Raw genomic sequence first — 19,978 nt, forward strand, 5'->3', positions numbered from 1 at the left:
AGGGGGAACTGTCCGCCTCAGCACCGCAGAGCCTGACGCCAGGTGACAGAGGTCCTTGGAAAAGGGGAGATGCCGGCAGTGCCCAGCTCCACTGTCCCCAAATACCTCATCATCTCCGGGGTGCTAATGGTGCACTGTCATAGAATACTGGGACCTTAAACTTAACCCCACACTCAAGGAAGTGTACCTTCCCCCAGGGGCAAAGAAACTTTTCTGCTTCTGTGAAGCGTGTCACAAAGCTCCTCTTTTGTAGGACAGCTGTAAGAAAATCACAGTACATGGAAATACATACAAAAATATGCCAGGAGCCCTCAGTGGAGATGCCAAGGGCTATTTTGAAGCTTACCAGTCCAGGTGGGAAAACAGGCTGCTCTTGACAATTTTCTATTCCCCTGGGGGTTTCTATCAGTGAGCGTGGGATGAGGTATTATCACGTGACCAATCGTGCGATAATAAAAAGTGTACTTTGTGCATAGCATTCCAGAGAAACTAAGGGGTTCTTCCCACAGGGGCCATCACCTTAAAAACAGAGGAACCACCATAAGCAGTATTAAAATGAGCCATTAAATGAGCAACGAGTCCTCTGGTTCAGTCTGTGTGCTGGTTTCTTACATAAAGCTGGCACTGCTGTCCAACCGAGAAGCAGGCCAGAGACCACACTGACAACATGAAGTGCACTTCTAGAAAGACAGGCCAAGTCTGACTATATGCAGGACAAACAGGATAATTTTATTCTTATTTTTCCTTAAAATAAAGATACAGTAGAAGTTTTACAATTCACTATGATTAGACGTGATTTATAATTTTAACATTTTTTTTAAACAAATGACAACAGAAACAAAGAACTAGTACAAATTACAAAAACTACTGGAGCAAAGAGGAACTATTTTTCTGATCAAAACATGTGCCATAGCTAAACCTTCTCAGAAAAGTTTCTAAGATTTCTTAGCTAAACTTTCTTAGAGAGGGTTTGTGGGAAGCCTTTAATCTCAAATGTTTAACTGTTTTTGTGACCACTAAATGCCTTCACCAACTTCTTAATCAAATGCTTCTTAAACTTAGGAAACAATGACCAAGTGGCCTGAAACATATAAGTCTTGATCCCGTTTTTTCCAGCTATAAATTAATATTTCAAGAAAACAAATATTTTCTAAGCTCAGAAGCTTTCTTAAAAAACTTCAATTACCTTTTCTGGCTCAGTACCTGACTGAAATGTTCAAATGTTTATATTGCACACGAAAAAATTTGAGCAGCATACTATGTGTATGTGAGAAGCTGATGAAAAATAAGACTGGAAAAAAACCCCTAAATTGTATCCCATTTACATGATTTAAATATATAGTTTCTATATCTTTAATTAATATAAGTAAAAAGGTAAAGTTCAGAACAGCACAGAAATACAAATCATTAGAGTTTTACAAAATATACTCAATCCCTCTACGTGCACAATCGTTTAATTCTGGAGTTACCACACAAGGGAGGAGCTAATTTCTTCCCCTTCATAGGAAAGCAGGAAGTTATGTGTACAAAGTTATTTATACGAAAAGAATAAAGGTCCACATTCCTTTTCTTTGTCCTTGACAAGTATTTATGGAATGTTAGAAATTATGACAAAACAATTCCAATGTCATGAAGTCCAAAGACCTGGAATGAAAAACTCCTAGTGGCATGCCGTGTCGTGTGGAAGGACAATCATCTTCTAGAAGCTGGGACTGCGCTCCCTGTCAGCCTCAGAGGCTACCACTGATTTGGGTGGAAAGGCCATAAATGCTGTGCCACCTCTGGTCAAAGAATCAGAGCATGCAAATGGTGATGTCATTTCAAGAGTCCCAACCAACTGCCCAATGAAACGTGGGTGATATTTAGCAGCTACCATTCTAAAAGGCTACTTCCCCAAACTGCTGACACAGATAAAAGTTCATGCAGTTCAAGATCAGCTCACTGCCCCTCACAGAGCTGACTGCTCCCCAACTCATCATGAGGCCCGGGGGGGGGGGGGGGGAGAAAACCACTGGCTGGCTGTAACTTCCACAAAACAAAGAAAGAACAAAACCTGCCGGTCAGGGAGATAATGTTATAGCTTCATTTAAAAACCTGTAGTTAGTAGATTAAAATTCTAACTTCTTTGTAAAATAATTCTTATAACCTTTAGCACATTAAATACTGCTCTCAAAAATACCTTCATTCAGATTTTAAGTAACTTGTTTCTCAGCCTTGCAACTTCTAACTTGTCTACTTGTCTCCCTTCTAATATGCTTTCTCCTTGCCTTTCTAAAGTAAATTATTCTTTAAAAAAAAAAAAAAGCAATGCTTAATATAGAACTCATAAAGCAAGATAACGTTGAGGAAATCACGTCATTTGCTCTGGTTCGCTGCCCGTGTATATTTCCACTGTTTCTTAGAGCAAAAAGTAGACAAAGATTGTTTTAGAGCCTGGGCGCTAGCACATCACTAGTGGATTTGGGGACAGGCTACTCACCCTGGTTACAAGAGTCAAATGCATACTCAAGGTAACTATGACTCACTCTGACATGCAACTTTTCCTATTCACTTAGCCCATGACAGGCGGTTGGTAGACTTAACTCTTTTCCTTCCCTATGTAAACTGTCATTACAATGCCTTAGTAGGAACTAAATAATGCCAGGGACTTACTGCCGGCACTCCCCTGACTTACCTAGATGGTAGTGAGACCACCAGCAAGTTATAGTTGCAGTCCATGTGCCTGGCACAGCCTGGAAAAGCTTGGCTGACCCTAACTCCCTCAGGCCTACTTACAAATACTCAATTCTTAGACAGAAAAGCACTGGAGCAAGTATGGCCCAACGAAACATCCACCTTTACTACTGAGATGTCCAAAGATGGCCTAAGGTTGGCTCCCATCGCTCAAAGAGCCAAGGAGGCTACAGCCTCTGGGGTTGGCCACTTAGCTGACACCTGGAATCCAACGGACAAGCATGCAGGCTCATGAGACAAGGGCCAGGCTTCCTGACATCAAGTGTGCTGGCTGCCCCCGGACCCCTGCCAACAACACATTAGCTTATGCTCCCTGAAACTCCAATGCCTCCCAGAACCTGAAGGAAATATGGTTCGGTTTTTTGACTACTTCTCCAACAAAAGTTCTATCTTTTGAGATATTCAATTTATGTTGAAAGCCAGTTAAATAACCACCTTAAGAGTTGAACTCTTAACCAGAAACATTAACAGAAAGTTCATTAAAAGTATATATAAAAATGGGGAACAAGTGATCCTAAAGTAAAGTTAAACTACTTTTATTTCAGTGAGGTATCAAAATGTGGACTGGCCTGCTTTTGTGAGAGATGGGAGTTTACCCTAAGCCCTCACACCATCCAAAGTGGAGGATGGGCCGGCAGTGTGCTGGCTCACCGGTCGCGGTGCTCTCAGCTCTGTGAACTTTGGGCAGGTGAGAGGGAACAACTGCACACCAACACCAACTGCACAACCACACTATGACACTCCAACTAATGATGTGGCCTCATGAAACAAGATGTTAGAATGAATTCTTTAAGTGCAACACTGATTAATGTACCTTTTAAGGTTTTGTTTGCTATTATTTTCTTCTCTTCAAATAGTATTTCCTGAGAAGGCTGTTTCCCAGCAGAAGTGGAATTAAGAGAGTTCTCACCATAAGCCCTTTCACTGATGATCACTGAATTTCTGAGTTATTGTCTCAAATGGAAATACACTTTCAGATTTGCTGGACTTGCGTTAAAACACAAATTGGAAAATTTAGAGATATTTAGCATTACATCCCTATGTCCATTCCACATGCTCTAGAAAAATTTACTTAAGTAAACACTTAATTTTTAAAAAAGATTTTATTTTTTTAAGTAGGCTACACATCCAATGTGGGCTTGAACTCATGACCCTGAGATCAAGAGTCACATGATCTACCAACTGAGCCAGCCAGGTGTCCCATTCTTAAGGGATAAATCAAATATAATCAAGTGTTCTCCTTAATTAAATGTTTTCCCAATACTCTTATCATATGTAGATCATACTCACAATGTATTTTCCAAGTGTCCTTGGTTACTGAACAAGCAGTTTGTCCCCTATTAAGTACTCCCTGAGAACACCCATCCAAAGTCCCCTTGAAAAGCAAATGAGAGCTGAGCACAGGAGATACAGGAGGTCCCGTTGTGTAAATATCTTCAGCAGATAGCACACACACGCATGTATCTAAAGTGAAACCAGAGGTCCTTTGTGAAAACTGTGGCTGTGTTTTTCTTCTCTTTCTTGGTTTTCTAAATGTGAGCAAAGATGAGATTTCTACTTAATATTTATGGATCATCTTGTTTTTCTTTCATAAGGGGGTAGGGATTGATTACAGAAGGATTTTCCATCGGGGAGTGGGAAGGCCGAATGCCTTGAAAAGCTGTATGAAAAATAAGACTAAGAGAAAAACCTGTACATCTGTAAACTCCCAGGGAAAACGGTTCAAAAGAAGAAACAGAAGGCACAAACTGTGGGTTAAAAAATGCTTGTAGAAGACTGCAACATAATTAGGGTTGACAGAACTAACACCGAGGTCTTCCAGAGTCTCCGCTGTAAATACACTCATATTAACCTGCTTGAACACCATTGCACCATGCTATTTCTCTGCACACCCACCTGCACAGTTGGGAAGAGGAAGAAAGTACAGTGACACTCCTTGACATCTCAGAGCAAGTGTTTAGGACTGGGAAAGAATAAATTAAAAACATGAAACAAAACACTCCATCCTCAGAACTACCACCTCTGGTTTTCATGTTTCTGGGAGGAAGTGAACTGATAAATATATTTTGTGGGCAGAAAACCAACAACAAAAAAAAATCATCATATAACTCAGCAAAGTAATAACAAAGGGCTGGATTGTATGGCCCCTTAACTTTATAAGCACATTTTAGGGCCAACTTGAGAGAAATCAGAATAGTAATATAACTTAATTTTAGCACATATAAATGACAGTGGCCATCTGGATATTCAAACAGGAAAAGAGAACAAAATTTACATAAGTAAAAACTTGTCTAAAGTAAACAAATGTACACTATCAGAACTGAAAATTCATTAGAAGTTTCACTGTGTTTTAATCAGGCTCAGACTGAAATAAAAGTAGTCAATTTAAACCCCAACCTGGAAAGCCATCCCTGCTATGGCTGCGATTTCATCTTTCCAGCATCCTGCGACATTCAATTAGACAGAGGACAACCGTCCCTGTAAACAGTTCGATGTCCTGGTCCCCTGCTGTGGACCTGTGGCCGATGAAGAGAACAGTCTGGGAGCAGCAGACAGACGGGAGACATTTAAACCTAAGGAAGCGACAGTAGCCTCTGGACGCCTTGCTCAGGGCTTCCCATCCGGGGGCTCAGTGAGACTTTGGGGGGCGGGACTGGTGAAAGTAGAAAGCCACGAAGACATAGCTGTCTTCGCACTGGAAAAGGCTCCTCCAACTGACTGGCCTGGATGGAGAAGAGGGGAAAAACAAAAGGAAAAAAGTCTTTACTTTTGTTAATAGACAGTGAAAGACCAATGCTAATCAATGAATGTTAACTTACTGTAAAATCAATATGTTAATAGTTAAAATACCATTTACATTATTAGTTTCAAAACAATCCCTGTCTATGATGGTCTAGAAGGAAACTGGGTAACTTCGGGAAAAGAGCCTCCTCTCCTAACCATTCTGAAGGTCGTCAGCGGACCCTTCCCTTAATACCCACCATACTAGGCCAGTGGTTTCTCAGCCCTGGCTGTGCATCAGAACCACTTGGGAGAGCCAAGTGCTCTCTGTAGCTTAAATCCAAGTTGCTAACTGATAGCCACCTACACAGGGAACAGTGGTTAGGCTACTTTCAGGAACTATGCTTTTGTCATCTGAAACGATACTGCAATAAATGAAGATGTCAACTGCTCTATCTGCCTCAGGTTGGTTTTGTTTTAAAAAACCTTATCCCCAGGGGCGCCTGGGTGGCTCAGTGCGTTAAGCCTCTGCCTTTGGCTCAGGTCATGATCCCAGAGTCCTGGGATGGAGCCCCACATCGGGCTCCCTGCTCAGTGGTAAGCCTGCTTCTTCTTCTCCCTCTGCCTGCTGCTCTGCCTACTTATGTTATCTCTCTGTCAAATAAATAAATGTTTTTTTAAAAACCACCTTATCTTCAAAACTGATGCTTTAATTATTTAAGTTGCATCACATATTCCCACTATTCTTAGAGAGAAGGAGTGTGGAAGAGAACTGGCCTTAGAACATAAACAGCAGGAGCATCACTAAAAATGAAGAATTGACATCATACACTTATAATGAAGGAGAATTTTTCTTTTAAAAAAATAAATAAAATAAAAAGAAATTAAATGCATAGTATTGTATGGAAACAAATGCTTACATATTAGATTCCATTCCCTTTAATGAAATGAACCCACTGATGGAGCTATGTGCTGTATGTCATTTAAAGGGATGGGTCTGTATCACATATGTACTGTAGAGAAATTCACCCTGTGTATCTCTAGGTACACAGAATGTTAGAGCTAGGAGGCCTGCAGAGATCTCCGAGGTCCAGGGCTTTTGAACTGTGATCAGTAAGGGTTAGTCCTCTCCCAGAAGCTAAGGAAGGAGATGGCTCCTATTTTTACATATTGATATGACAAAGCAAATGTGGCAAAATGTAAATAACTGGCGAATCTGAGAGAATTGGGAGCTCCTTATACACTGTTGCACCATTTCAGTTTGAAATTATGTAAAAAAAAAAAAAGTTAAAAATGTAGAAAAGGAATTAAGACTTTTTTTTAGAATGGATATGGAACAAACTGCGAAGTATTTTAACTGAAGAAAGCTAAATGCAGAAGAATGCATACAATAGCACAATATCGTTTGTCTGGCTTCGGTTCTCAGGGTAATACTGGCCACATTAAAAGAACCGGGAGGGATGCCTGGGTGGCTAAGCCATTTTAAGTGGCTGCCTTTGGCTCAGGTCATGATCCTAAGGTCCTGGGATCGAGTCTTACATGGACTCCTTGCTCACTGGGGAGCCTGCTTTTCCATCTGCCTGCCACTTCCCCTGCTTGTATGCACGTGCACACTCTCTGATTAAAATAAATAAATGAATAAATAAATGAACTGGGGAGGGCTACTCCTCATCCACTACTTTCTGAAAGAGTTTGTATAAAATTGGTATTATTCCTTTAATACTTGATAAAATTCGTTAAGTGATGACATCTTGGCCTGGATTAAATTAAAAAACCTGTGGCATGATTTTTAATTCAATTTATTTAAGAGATATAGGGCTATTTAAATTGTTGATTACTTAGTGAATCAGTTTTGGCAATTTGAGTCTTTCAAAGAACTTGCATATTTCATCTAAATTGTCAAAAAACTGGCATAAAAAATTGTTCACAGTATTCCCTATAATCCTTTTAATTTCTGTAAGATGTAGGGTGATGTCCTCTTTTCCACTCCCAACACTGGTAATTTGTATCTGTTCTTATTAGTCTATTAAGGTTTTATTAATACTGTTAATCTTTTAAAAAATGACCTGTTAGTTTCACTGATTTCCTTTATTTTATGATAATACCTTAGAAGACAGCATTCCTAATGCCTACTTGATTATGGTGCTCTACTACTTATAAAAAATTGCAGGAAATGCTGAATCCTTGTAAACAAAACAGGGAACACATCAGAAAATTGGTATCTCCATCAGGTGTGGCAAAACTTGCTGAACTCTGATATTATCTGATGTCATAAGAATTTTCAGGAATAAGGTGAAAACGAAACCTTTCTATTCAACCATCTTGTATTATTATATGATATAAAGATCTCTACAACTTTATGATTTTACCAATGACACGCTGAGTACAGAGAAGAGATGTGTTACGATTCTAATCTGTTTCTGTCTAAAGGCATGTCTTACCAACAGCTTTTCCTGTTTGTACAACATTTCGGCTGGTTGTGACCATGACGTTTCCAATTTTTTTGCCACGTTCACTGTTTTGAACAGAACTAAGTAAAGCAAAGAAGTTTTAGGTATATTACAAAAATTCACATATACCACACCCTATAACCACCCCCAAAATTGGATTATTGAGAAAAGAAGCTAAATTACTTATCATGCATCAATTAATTTAGTAACCTTAGGGATGTAAACTTTCAGAAAATACTAAAATAATGTGCAGACGAACCAAAAAGAGGCCATAAGGATGCATGGTTAATTCTTCCTACAGTTATGACTTGCTAAAGTTACTCCACCAGAATAAAAATGGCAAATTCTGTTATTAGTTCACACCATTCTCTATGAAACAGCAGTGTTTTCACTCTGAAACATACACACTGCTGAGCTAGAGAATGTTATGCACATATTTGGTTACTATTTGAAGCACAAGTCTATCAAGTGGAGAAAAACAATTCCTAATTAGCAATGAAACACATGGCATAAACTCAGTCATAAAAATTTTCCTAGTTTTCTTTTCTAAATACTCACTGTGAGAATCTTAACTTCATGTCTGACACGGAGTACTGGCCTTGAAAAGGATGGCTGTAAAACAAAGTTTGAGACTATTAGACTATGAATTTTACCAATAAAGTTGCAAAACAATGCTGTCACAAGGAAGCATCAGTAAACCTTGCAGGGGTGACTCAGCTGGATGGGGGTGTTCTGCACATGACGGCAGGAAATGGGGCTTTCAGCACAGATCATTACTCACAGTCTTGGGAGCCTCTTTGAGCTTATTTCCTCCCTTGTAAAATAGGTGTTTTTTCTTAGGCGGGTGTGTGTGTGTGTGTGTGTGTGTGTGTGTAAGAAACAGGTTTGTGTTAATGCTACACTAATGTTCCGATTGATTTGGTCTGGGGCTGGGGCTTAAGCATCAGTGTTTTTAAAAAGCTCCCCAGGATAGTTAGGATTAGTCACCACCTTAGGCCATGACCATGGATTGGACTGTACCTTGATTCTGGCCGTCTTATAAATAAAATGCATGCTATTGGTAATCTGGAGATTTGTGTACATCAGTAAAATCCCTACTTTCAGGGGCACATGGGTGGCTCAGTGGGTTAAGCCTCTGCCTTCAGCTCGGGTCATTATCTCAGGTTTCTGGGACCAAGCCCCGCATCAGACTCTCTGCTTAGCAGGGAGCCTGCTCCACTCCCCGCGCCCCCCTCCCCGCCTGCCTCTGCCTGCTTGTGATCTGTCAAATAAATAAATAAAATCTAAAAAAAAAAAAAAAAAATTAGGTCTTAAAAATGTACAAAATGGGAGTGTGCCTAAGGTAGCTCAGATATTTTAGTGTTTGCCTTCAGCTCAGATCATGATCCCAATGTCCTGGGATCAAGCCCTGCACTGGGCTCCCTGCCATGCATGGAGCCCACTTCTCCTCACCCTTTACTGTTCCCCCTGCTTATGTTCTCTGTTCTGTCAAATAAATTAAAAAAAAAAAAAAAAGTACAAAAGGGAAGAAGTGTATGTGTGCATATATAAAATCAGGCAACTAGACCAAAGTTGTACTGTAAAAGGAGTCAATAAATACCCATATTCTTATTTCACCCTGAGAAGCCTCTCTCAATGTCTAACAAAGACAGTGACCCTACAGGCAAACAAACTCACATCTGTTTTTCTTCATCATTCTTTAAAACACAGACCTTGTGGTTAGTGAGGGAGAATACTTTGAACTCTAAGCTCTTTCATTTAATACTATTAAGACTTTTTTGCCTTTTAATTCTCTGTTTTTACCACATTCAAATGCCAATAGAGATTTCTGCTATAGCCCAGTGTGACAATTAAATTCACCAAAATCATTCCTGAACCCAGTCATTTTTCCTTGATAGATGATATAAAGTTTAACAGACATGTTCTTTAAAACCCGGCTATATTTCATCCCTGCAGATGCTTTCCTAAGTTACTTATGACATAAATATCTGGATTCTGTGTGGGGAGAGGGAATAGTCTTTATAGAACCACTTAAATCATATCCCCAGTCTAGCTAAGTTAACCCTAGCTCCTAAATAACAGTCAGGACAAAGCTGATTTTTGTCCAACTCTCACCAAGAGGTATAAGTTTAAAATACAAATGAAAACATTCAGTGTATACTTGTATCACTAAAAAAATCATTTTAATCATGTAATTTAGAAAATAAGTCCCTAGGATGTACAGTAGTTCCCCCTTAACTGTGGAGGACACATTCTGAGACCCCAATGAATGTCTGAAACCACAGACAGTACTGAACCCTATATGTTTTTTCCTGTATATACATACCTACAGTAAACTTTAATTTATAAATTAGGCAAAGCAAGAAATGAACAACAGTAACGAATGATAACATACAACAGTAACAGCTATACTCTATAATAAGTTATGTGAATGTAGTCTTTCTCTCTCTCTCTCGGGAAATAGTTCTTACTGCACTGTACTCACCCTTCCTCTTCTTGTGATGATGTGGGATGGTAAAATGCCTAGTGATGAGATGAAGGGAGGTGAAGGGCATTTACTGTGATGTAGCGTTAGGTTACTAGCGACCTTCTGATGACGTGTCACGAAAAGGATCATTTGCTTCAGGATTGCGGTTGAGCCCGAGCAACTGAAACCGCGAAGAAGGGGAGGGATACTACGTACACATTCTATCAATGGAGAGATCTCCTTAGACTCTACTCTGTTCCATTCAAACAAGGTAACATTGCTTCATAATGACCCCACTTCACAGCATGTTTAAATGTCTTTTATGCCTACATGGATAAAGTCTGTCAACATTCAGTATTCTAACAGGTATTAAATTTTGCTGGATTTTAGAATTTGAGTTGGAAACTAAGTTTGCCCATGCATCTAGGAATTCAAGTGCCAACTCTTTTCACACTTCATGTTTTAAAATAACCTCTCAGTCTCAACCAGTGCTATTTCCTTCAAAGGTTCTATCTTGTTTGACCATTCTGCTAAAGCACAGATCCAGGGAAAGGGAGAGAACGATCATTCACTGAGCATCACCATGTGCCAGACTTCCTCTTCTGAATTATGCCAAGAGCTGGGAGAAATGTTAATCCTTCCAAAAATGTCTTGAGCTTTTTGTGTAAGAAGTAAGAATAGGGAAGCAGTTTTCAGCTGCTTCTCTGTATTTGGGCTTTTATAATCTACTTAAGGAAATTTTTGGAGATATTCACATTGTCATCTAAGTTAAGATACGATCTTCTTTATACTGGGGCATACTTCGTAAATCAACCATGTTATGTACTATCAATCCTCAGAGGATGTGCTTACTTCGGATTTATTTCTGCAAGTGCCGGATGCTTGTTGCTGTTCCACACCCTGTAGTTGTGAGTATTCTTCCATGCTGTAACAAAGGTTGTCCCATAGTCCGATAAAATCTTTTCATTATCTGTCAAGTAAATATTTTGAAAGTTGAGCTGGTCTGTAGCCACTCAGGGATATGAAGACTCATAACCAAAACGGGTAAAGGAATGGCTTTATACCCCCCACCCCCATGCTTTTTGGGGGAGATAGCCTACCAGATATCAGGAAACTTGGGTCTAGTTCCAGAAATCCTGTTAAGAAGCTATGTGGCCTTTGGCAAGTCACTTAATCACTCAGAACTTCATTTTCCTAACCAGAAAATAAGAGGGTTGAGCCAGATATATTCTAAGGTTCCTTACAATTCCAAAATATTTCCATGTTCTCCTTACCAAGGTTAGGAGGCATAGTATTATTTATTAAATGAAAACTGCAGACTGTGCAGTGAGTAAATGTATTGATGTATATACATATGGAGTAGGCAATAAAGGTACCTTTCTATCTTGCCACAAATGTTATATTTCTTTGAAAAAAAAATCAGAATGCATTTATTAATTGGTTCTTTCAGTCACTGTTTTTTCTTCCTTGAATTTTTTCTATTTGGTGAAACTCACTCTTTAATCTCCATGCATTTCACTGTCAAAATACTTAAGTAACAAAAGAATTTTCATATTTAATATTGAAAACTTTTCGGCTTTTTCATTATCATGGGGACATTTTAATGCAGAGCACTTCTTCTGCTTGGAAGAGTAGAAAAGGTTTGTTGGAGAACAGATTCAAATGGCTTTTGCTTCATATACTAATTTTAAGTTGCTTGCTTTGAAGGTGAAGCAGGACTTTTGTTGCTGGGAAAGGAAGAGGATACACAGGATTCCAAATGCAACATTAAGGAACTACTTTTAAGAATGTATTCCTGAAAAGCTCCCTGGGCTGAATCTCCTTTAGATCAGCAGCACGGGCCTGAGCCAGATTATAGGAGTTTGATTCACAGCTCAGCCTCCACCAGAGGGATGAGCAAGCTACTTAACCTTACTGTGCCTCAATGCCTCTCCTGTAAAATGAAGAGGACATGGTCTCTACCTCTCTACCTCCAGAATTGTTGCTGAAGATGAAATGACTTACTAGAAATAAAGTGCTCAAAACAAAACAGGTCCCTGCACATATGCAAAAAAAAAAAAAAAAAAAAAAAAAAAAAAAAGCCTAGTTACTGTTATTACTCAGTATTTATAGCTACCTAGGCCATTATGTTTAAAAAGTAAATTACTCATGAAGCTAACATGACTGGTGGAGACTGGGGTTTCCTTCTTAGATTACTGAATGATTCTGAACTAGAGCATTTAATCTTGGTGTCTCAGCTGTTACATCTGTAGAAGAGGCAGATATTTAAAAATATCCTATTAACAAATAAGGAGTTGCTCCAGAGCTTTCCTTTATGGATGAAGCACACACACCCAAAGCCTTGATTTCAAATGCCACACGCACTTCATGAAGAACTAACCTGGGAGGGCACCGCACTGATGGGACAGTGTGAACACACTGCTACTGTGGAGTTACGTACTTAGAGACGGCTACAATGGTAAATTTTAGGTTATGCGTATTTCACCACATTTTTAATAACTTCCCCCAAATAGTGGTTAATTAAAAAAAAGGAAAACCAAAAGCTCAATAATTTAACAACAACCACCACCTACTATGTATTTGCTACATGTCCACAGTGGTAGGCAACCATGTGCAAAAGCTCACTGTAGAGCTTCATTTTCTCTTTTTAGTATAGATATCTTCCCCTATGGAAATGAAATGGTTTTAATATAGGAGTAGGTCTATCTTCACCTGCTCTATTTTAACTATTTAATAGAAACAGAATTTCTCAGAATGGAAAATCTGAAAGTTTAACCACTCAGAATGTGATTTCCAGTGATTTCTTTCATATTTCTTTTCTCCCTTCACATATCTTAAAAACATGTAAGCAATGTTTATAAATAGCCCACAGATACTGACATATCCTTCCACATGGTCCTTAGGAACACTAAGCAGCCATGTAAAAGTGACTTGCATTTACTGTCTTGATAGTTTTTTTTTAATAACAGAAACATAAACCTAAGTTTCAAAAAATATTTGGAATGGGATCCATTTTTGTAGAAGGATCACCACAAATACCACAAAACTAAAATCCAACACATATGCATAGAAAAAGGTCTGGAAGGTTATAAAGTACTCAAAATGCTAACAACAGTTATCTCTGTATGAAGGAGTAACAGATAATTTTATAATGAAATTGTCTTCCTTAGGCAATTCAAAACCTCATAAAAATTAAGAAAGGAAAAAGCAGCTGTGCTCCTTACCTAACTGCAGTGTGGCAGCCAGGAGTGCGTGGATGTAGACTGCAAACTGGGCTCGGATCCACTCGTCACCTCCCTCCCAGCCTGTGCCATCCAGGAAGACATCATCCCGGTTCTCCGTCACGTGTCTCACTAGGTAATCTGCGAACCTGAGGTCTGCAGTGGTTGGGTTAAGCAGCTTCCTGAGTTCTGGATCATGGATCTGGATCAGAGCTTCTTCTACCTAGAGGGTACCCAGGTACAAGTCAGAGTCTGGGCATTCACGTGGACATCCATGCCATACTTTAAAGAGTAACTACTGGGAAGTTGAAGCTGGAAATAAAAAATATGAATAACAGCATACTCAAAAAGTGAAGCTAAGAAAGAGACAGGTTTTTACACTGAAGTTTTTTTCTTTCTCTATTTAAGAAATCCTCATTTTCTTTTTAGAAAATATATGCACATTTTATTTTGAATTATAAAAGTAACTCTTGTTGACTGTAAATAGCTTGGAAAACAGAAATGTAGAGTAAAAATCACCATTGTCACACAACCAGAAATGAATACAACTAATAAGTGCAATTCCTAAAAATTCTTGAGTACACAGATACTTTGGAATATTATTATGTAATATTTGATATACAAAGAGAAGTATGTAACGTACAGGTTAGTTTTGAAGTAATATACACATATCCAAACAACTTTAGAACTAGAACATAACCAATAATGTTGAGACAGCTGTGTGGTCCCTCCATCTGTATCCTCTGCCTTGGAAGGTATCGACCTATTTTAATTCCTCAAAATTGGGACCCCAGATTTTTCATTTATGATACTAGAAACATTTTCTGACAAAGCATGTTTTGGTACTTTTGATTAGAAACTATAAAAACCTAGGATGGGTAAAATTTCCTTTTTAAAATTACATCTATTGTAAAACTAAACACGATCTAAATTTTTATAGGTTGATGTCAAATATTTATCTGTAGCGTCTTCCTCCTGATATCAGGAACATATTAAAGGGGCCAAAAGTATTTAAACAATAAACATTTTAATTATGAGATCTTAGTAGGACCAGACTGTCTGGCTTGCAACCTGGCTCACCCAATTACTAGCCGTTTGAACTCTCTGCTCCTTAGCTTCCACATGTGTAAAATTGGAAAAGCAACAATGCCTATCTCAAAGGCTGTTAGAATTACATCAGTTACTTTACCAAAAGGGCACAGAATGCCTGGCACAGGCATTTTTACCTTTATTAGTGTTACTCCTGTGCTGTCAGAATTCCAGTTAAAAAAACAAACAAACAGGGACCAGCAGTGTCAAGGACACACGCTCATACATAAGCCCACCTCCACAATGGCATCACTGAGGTGCTTCTGCTGGCGGAAAAGGATGTTAGTAGCCCCAGCAATGAATCCACGGACGGTGACATCAGAGAGAAGATGATGCTGCTGCAATGCCATGTAAGGCAAACACAGATATCCCTAAGAATCACAAGAGTGAGAGACAACATCAGGAAAGTAACGGACAGCCACATGGCTCTCTCTCCAAGCCTAGAGAGCTAAGTAGGAAAGGAAACTTCTGAACCCTGCCCACTCCCGTACCATCTCTAATACAGTCCACCTCTGACTCACTTCAGTACTACTCCAGGGAAACCTCATGCCTTGACTACACCGGTTAATTGCTTCCCTTTTCCATGAGTGGTGGTCTAACATTAAAATTGTCTTACTTTATTATTTTATTCTCAGGTCAGCTTAAAAGCTTCCACAGTAACTAAGGAACTGGACTTTTTCATTTGTGAAATGACATTTTAAGCCCATGAAATAGTATGCTATCTAGCAGAAAGCTGTTAGTTCTTCCAGAAAAACTTGAAAACACATAATCACCAACATACTGTTACGAGAATACCAAATGGCATGTGTTTTACTGCCCTATTGTTAAAAATCATGCACAAATATTTCAAGATATTTGCTATTACATGTTTAAGGCAAAAAAAAAAAAAAGACACTATCAACAGTTGTATATTTAATTAACTTCTATTTGAACTATATTTAAAAATACTGCCCTGAAAATTATAGGTGAACTGCCAAACCACAGCTGGCAATTAAGTGGACAAAAAGCAGCATATTTCCTGAGAATAAAGGTGTTAACACTTCAAAGATGCAATGAAGGAGGATATGGCACTTCTGCTGGAAGACTCTAAATTAAGACAGATTTCCAGTAAGTGGCACAACTTGTATATGCAGCCAGGAGGGCACACTTGTTAAACCCCTGAACTTGTTTTCAATCTCAGGTCCTGTGACAATATTACTTCTTCTCACTGTAAAATAAAAAACAAACAAAAAAAAAACAAACCCAAAGGCACTGAGCTAGAGTAGAGAGCTTTCTCTTGATGATGTGTTACTAATATTATGAGACAAATCTCTGACTGTAGGAGGAGACATCTCTTTTGCTACTTCATGTTCTTCACTGTATCCTAGAACATGCATTGTACCTAACAGGTGGTTGTTAAATAAATACTTACTATGGGAGAGGAGACTTCCAAAAGTTGAAAGACAGGTCTAGTAACCTGATTTTATTTTTTCTTGACAATATATTCCTCTGTTCAATAAAATGCTAACTAATAGAGGCAGCAAAAATAAACCCATGTCTATGCATCAGAGTTACTCAGTACAGTGCTTCTCAATCGACGGCCCTCTTGGGATTAAAGGCTGAAAGGACCTGGGCTCCTCATTTAACATCACTCAGCGGCTTTAAGGCTCAGGGTTCATGTTTTACTTTGTGAGCTATGTATTGAAAAACAACAGACTCCCCTTGCCCCCAGTTACCTATTTCCAAACATAAATATTATAATGTTGAAGGCTCTTTATATAATAGCATGAAAACAAAGAAGTTTCTTGTCTTTTTTTAAGATTTTACTTATTTATTTGTGTGTGTGTGTGTGTGTGTGTGTGTGTGAGAGAGAGAGAGAGAGAGAGAGCATGAGGGGAGAAGGGTCAGTGGGAGAAGCAGACTTCCTGCTGAGCAGGGAGCCTGATGCAGGACTCGATCCCAGGACTCCGGGATCATGACCTGAGCCCAACCAACTGAGCCACCCAGGCATCCCAGAAGTTTTTTTTTTTTAAACATCAATAAACACTTTTTAAAAAAAATATACAAAAGTACATTCCCTAAAAAAACCATACATATGCTCTTTGACCAGCATTCTACTTATAATTTATCCAGGTACACCTGCTCACGTGTGAGATCTGTAAAGTTATTTATTGCAGCATTGTTTATTATAGCGAAAGACTGGAACCCTAACTACTCATAAGCGGGAAACTGAATAAATCACTCATCTGCACAATGGAACATCTGGCAGCTATAAAGAGGGAGAAATTCACTTCCAAGGAATATTTGGTAAGAAAAGATTAAAGGTATAAAAGTGAGGAGGAATGTCTGGGTGGCTCAGCTGGTTAAGCGCCTGCCTTCAGCTCAGGTCATGATCCCAAAGTGCTGGGACTGAGTCCCGAATCTGGCTCCTTGTTCAGTGGAAAGACTTCTTCTCCCACTGCCTGGGGCTCCCACTCTGCTTGTGCTCTTTCTGGCAGATAAATAAATAAAATCTTAAAAAAGAAAAAAAAGTAAGGAATAGTCTGTTATTTTGTACATAAAAGGAGGGGGAAATATCTACACATTTATGTATGTATACAAAACCCCCAAAGAAAGATACTGATAACGCTGGTGACCACTGGAGGACAGGGCACCTGAATAGTAGGGGATAGAATGAGAGGGAGACTTTTTTTTATAGATGCTTTAGAATATTTTGAATATTGAGCCATATGAAAGTATTACATATTTATAAAATTAAGAGTTCAAAATGGCCTTAAAATTATGTCAATTACTTCTAAAAAAATTGTACTGTGGTGTGTGTGTGTGTGTGTGTGTGTGTGTGTATATAAAAGATTTCTATTTATTCATTTGAGAGAGAGAGAGAGAAAGCACGAGCCAGGGGTAGGGATAGGGGGAGAGGGAGAAGCAGAATTCCCACTGAGCACAGAGCCCAATGCGGGGCTTGATCCCAGGATCCCAGGATCATGACCCTCATGAGTCAAAGGCAGACACCCAACCGACAGCCACCCAGGCGCCCTGTGTCATACTTTTAATGATGATCTATTTTTCCTAAATCTTTTACAGTTCCCTATTGTGTTGTAGCAGCAAGAGCCACGTCCTTTCACATAAAACAGGCTCCATAGCCAAGCTCACTTCTGACTTTTCACTTTTCTAGGGTACTTTAATTTCCATATTTGGAGCTGTAGTATGTAAGAGTAAAAAAAACCACCAAAATCCAAAATAAACAAAGAAAACAACACAACAAAAAAACCCACCAAAAAAGGCCTAAAACAGTATCTGCACACCCATGTTCAAAGCAGCAGCATTCACAATAGCCAAAGCGTGGAAGCAACCCAAATGTCCACTGACAGATGAATGGATAAACAAAGTGTGATATATACGTACACCAGATTATTATTCAGCCTTGAAAAGCATGGAAATGATGACATGTGTTATAGCATGGATGAAGCCTGAGAACATTATGTTAAGTTAAACAGGCCAGTCACAAAAAGATTAATAATGTAGGACTCCACTTAAAAAGGTGTTAGAGTAGTTAAATCATAGAAAGGAAAAGGGTGGTGGCCAGGGGTTGGGGGAATGGGGAGTTATTGTTTAATGGGTATAGAGTTTCAGTTCAAGATGAGAAACTTCTGGAGATCTACAGTACACCGATGTGAATCTAACTTAACAGTACTAAACTATACACTTACATATGGTACACAGGGCAGGGTGCCTGGCTGACTCCGTCAGTTAAACGGCTGACTCTTGCTTTAGGTTCGGGTCATGATCTCAGGGTCAGGAGACATAGCTCTGCGTCTGGCTACAGACTACATGTGGAGCCTGCTTGAAATTCTCTCTCTCCCTCTCCTTCTGCCCCTCCCCCCTTTAAAAAAGAGATAAACAGAGTAAATTTTACACACACACATACACACACATGGATTTTTTTAACTGCAACTAAAAAACAAAAACTCCACACCTCAGCTTGGTAAGCCTAGCAAAATTGTCATGAGCTAATTTACTAAAGAGTTGCACAAGCACACAGTAGGTCTTCTCTCTTGTGACCTGGAAGAGGGTACTGTGTGATTAGGACTGGATGCCATTCTCTCAGCTCTCCTCTGGTCAGGGATGACAAACATGCTCATGAACTGGAAGCCCCCCTGTTAGAGGGATGTCCCTTCTCTCCACAAGTTATCTGGAGTTTAAAGGTAATCCCTACCAAAATCTCAACCTGTTTGAGAACTTAAATTGATCCCAAAATTGATGTGGAAATGAAAAGGGCTAAAAAATGCTTAATAGTAATGTTCAATAGTAAGAGGCAAAGCCCTTTTTCTGCCTGACAGGGTATACCTACGGGGGGTACTGCCCCAGGGATAGACAAATAAATCTACAGTACCAATGAAACAACAAGAAAAAGTCCATAAAGACTCCTTCCTCAAACATACAGAGATTAGTTCCAGTTAATAAAAACCAAACTGTGAAAGTCAAAGCTATCTAGCTTTAAAAGATAACCTAGTACACCGAGGTAGAGGGGATTGCTTAATAAGACCTCTGAGGCACTAACCATAAAGTAAAAAATGATAAACAAAAGGGTATTTAGAATATATGAAGTCCCTCAAATCAGTGACGAGGACAATCCAGTAGTTTTGAAAAAATACCACACAAGGGGGAATCCAAATGTTAACAAGAATAGGAAAGATGTTCAATCTTAACTATAATAATTTTTTTTAAAGATTTTTATTTATTTGACAGCACAAGTAGGCAAACTGGTAGGCAGGAGGACAGGGAGAAGCGGACTCTCAGCTGAGCAGAGCGGGGCTCGATCCCAGGACCCTGATATCATGACCTAAGCCAAAGGCAGACGCCCAACCAACTGAGCCACCCAGGTGCCCCTCAACAACAATTATTGAAAAAAATGCAAACCAAGAACTACAAAATACTGTCACATTGGCTAAATATTAAAAAGTCTGACAATATCAAGTGTTGGTAAGAATGCAGAGCAGTTGGGAACTCATACCCTGTTGTGGGAATGGTGGAAATTCTCAGAACAACTTCAGTAAACACCTGGGAATTCTAGTTAAGCTGAAAGCACCCATTCAACATGATCCAGTATTCCTGCTTTTAGGTACTGAATGCTCTACAAACTCTGGCATGTGTCTAGCAAGATTTCTGAAAAAGAATTTCAGAGCCTTCTTTAGATGAATGGATAAAGAAGATATGGTCCATATATACAATGGAATAATATGCCACCATCAGAAAGGATGAATGCCCAACTTTTGTACATGGATGGGACTGGAGGAGATTATGCTGACTGAAATAAG

At 39.1% G+C, this 19,978-nt stretch overlaps 1 protein-coding gene across 3 annotated transcripts in view; it reads right to left on the reverse strand.

Annotated features, from left to right (window-relative positions):
* Positions 1-708: 708 nt before the first annotated feature.
* AVL9 (AVL9 cell migration associated) overlaps positions 709-19,978 on the reverse strand; it is a 65,706-nt gene continuing 46,436 nt past the window's right edge. For 2 of the 3 annotated variants that reach the window (XM_059396606.1, XM_059396605.1), the window contains 6 exons: positions 14,918-15,052; positions 13,596-13,815; positions 11,224-11,341; positions 8,463-8,516; positions 7,896-7,984; positions 709-5,456 (listed from right to left, as the gene is read on the reverse strand). In XM_059396606.1, coding sequence (XP_059252589.1) covers positions 5,341-5,456; positions 7,896-7,984; positions 8,463-8,516; positions 11,224-11,341; positions 13,596-13,815; positions 14,918-15,052 — 732 coding nt within the window. In that variant the 3' untranslated portion in view covers positions 709-5,340. The remainder of the gene's footprint in view (positions 5,457-7,895; positions 7,985-8,462; positions 8,517-11,223; positions 11,342-13,595; positions 13,816-14,917; positions 15,053-19,978) is intronic. The other variant, XR_009403773.1, reaches the window with a different exon arrangement.

The sequence above is a fragment of the Mustela nigripes genome, chromosome 4 (assembly GCF_022355385.1).
Source record: "Mustela nigripes isolate SB6536 chromosome 4, MUSNIG.SB6536, whole genome shotgun sequence".
Taxonomy (NCBI): domain Eukaryota; kingdom Metazoa; phylum Chordata; class Mammalia; order Carnivora; family Mustelidae; genus Mustela; species Mustela nigripes.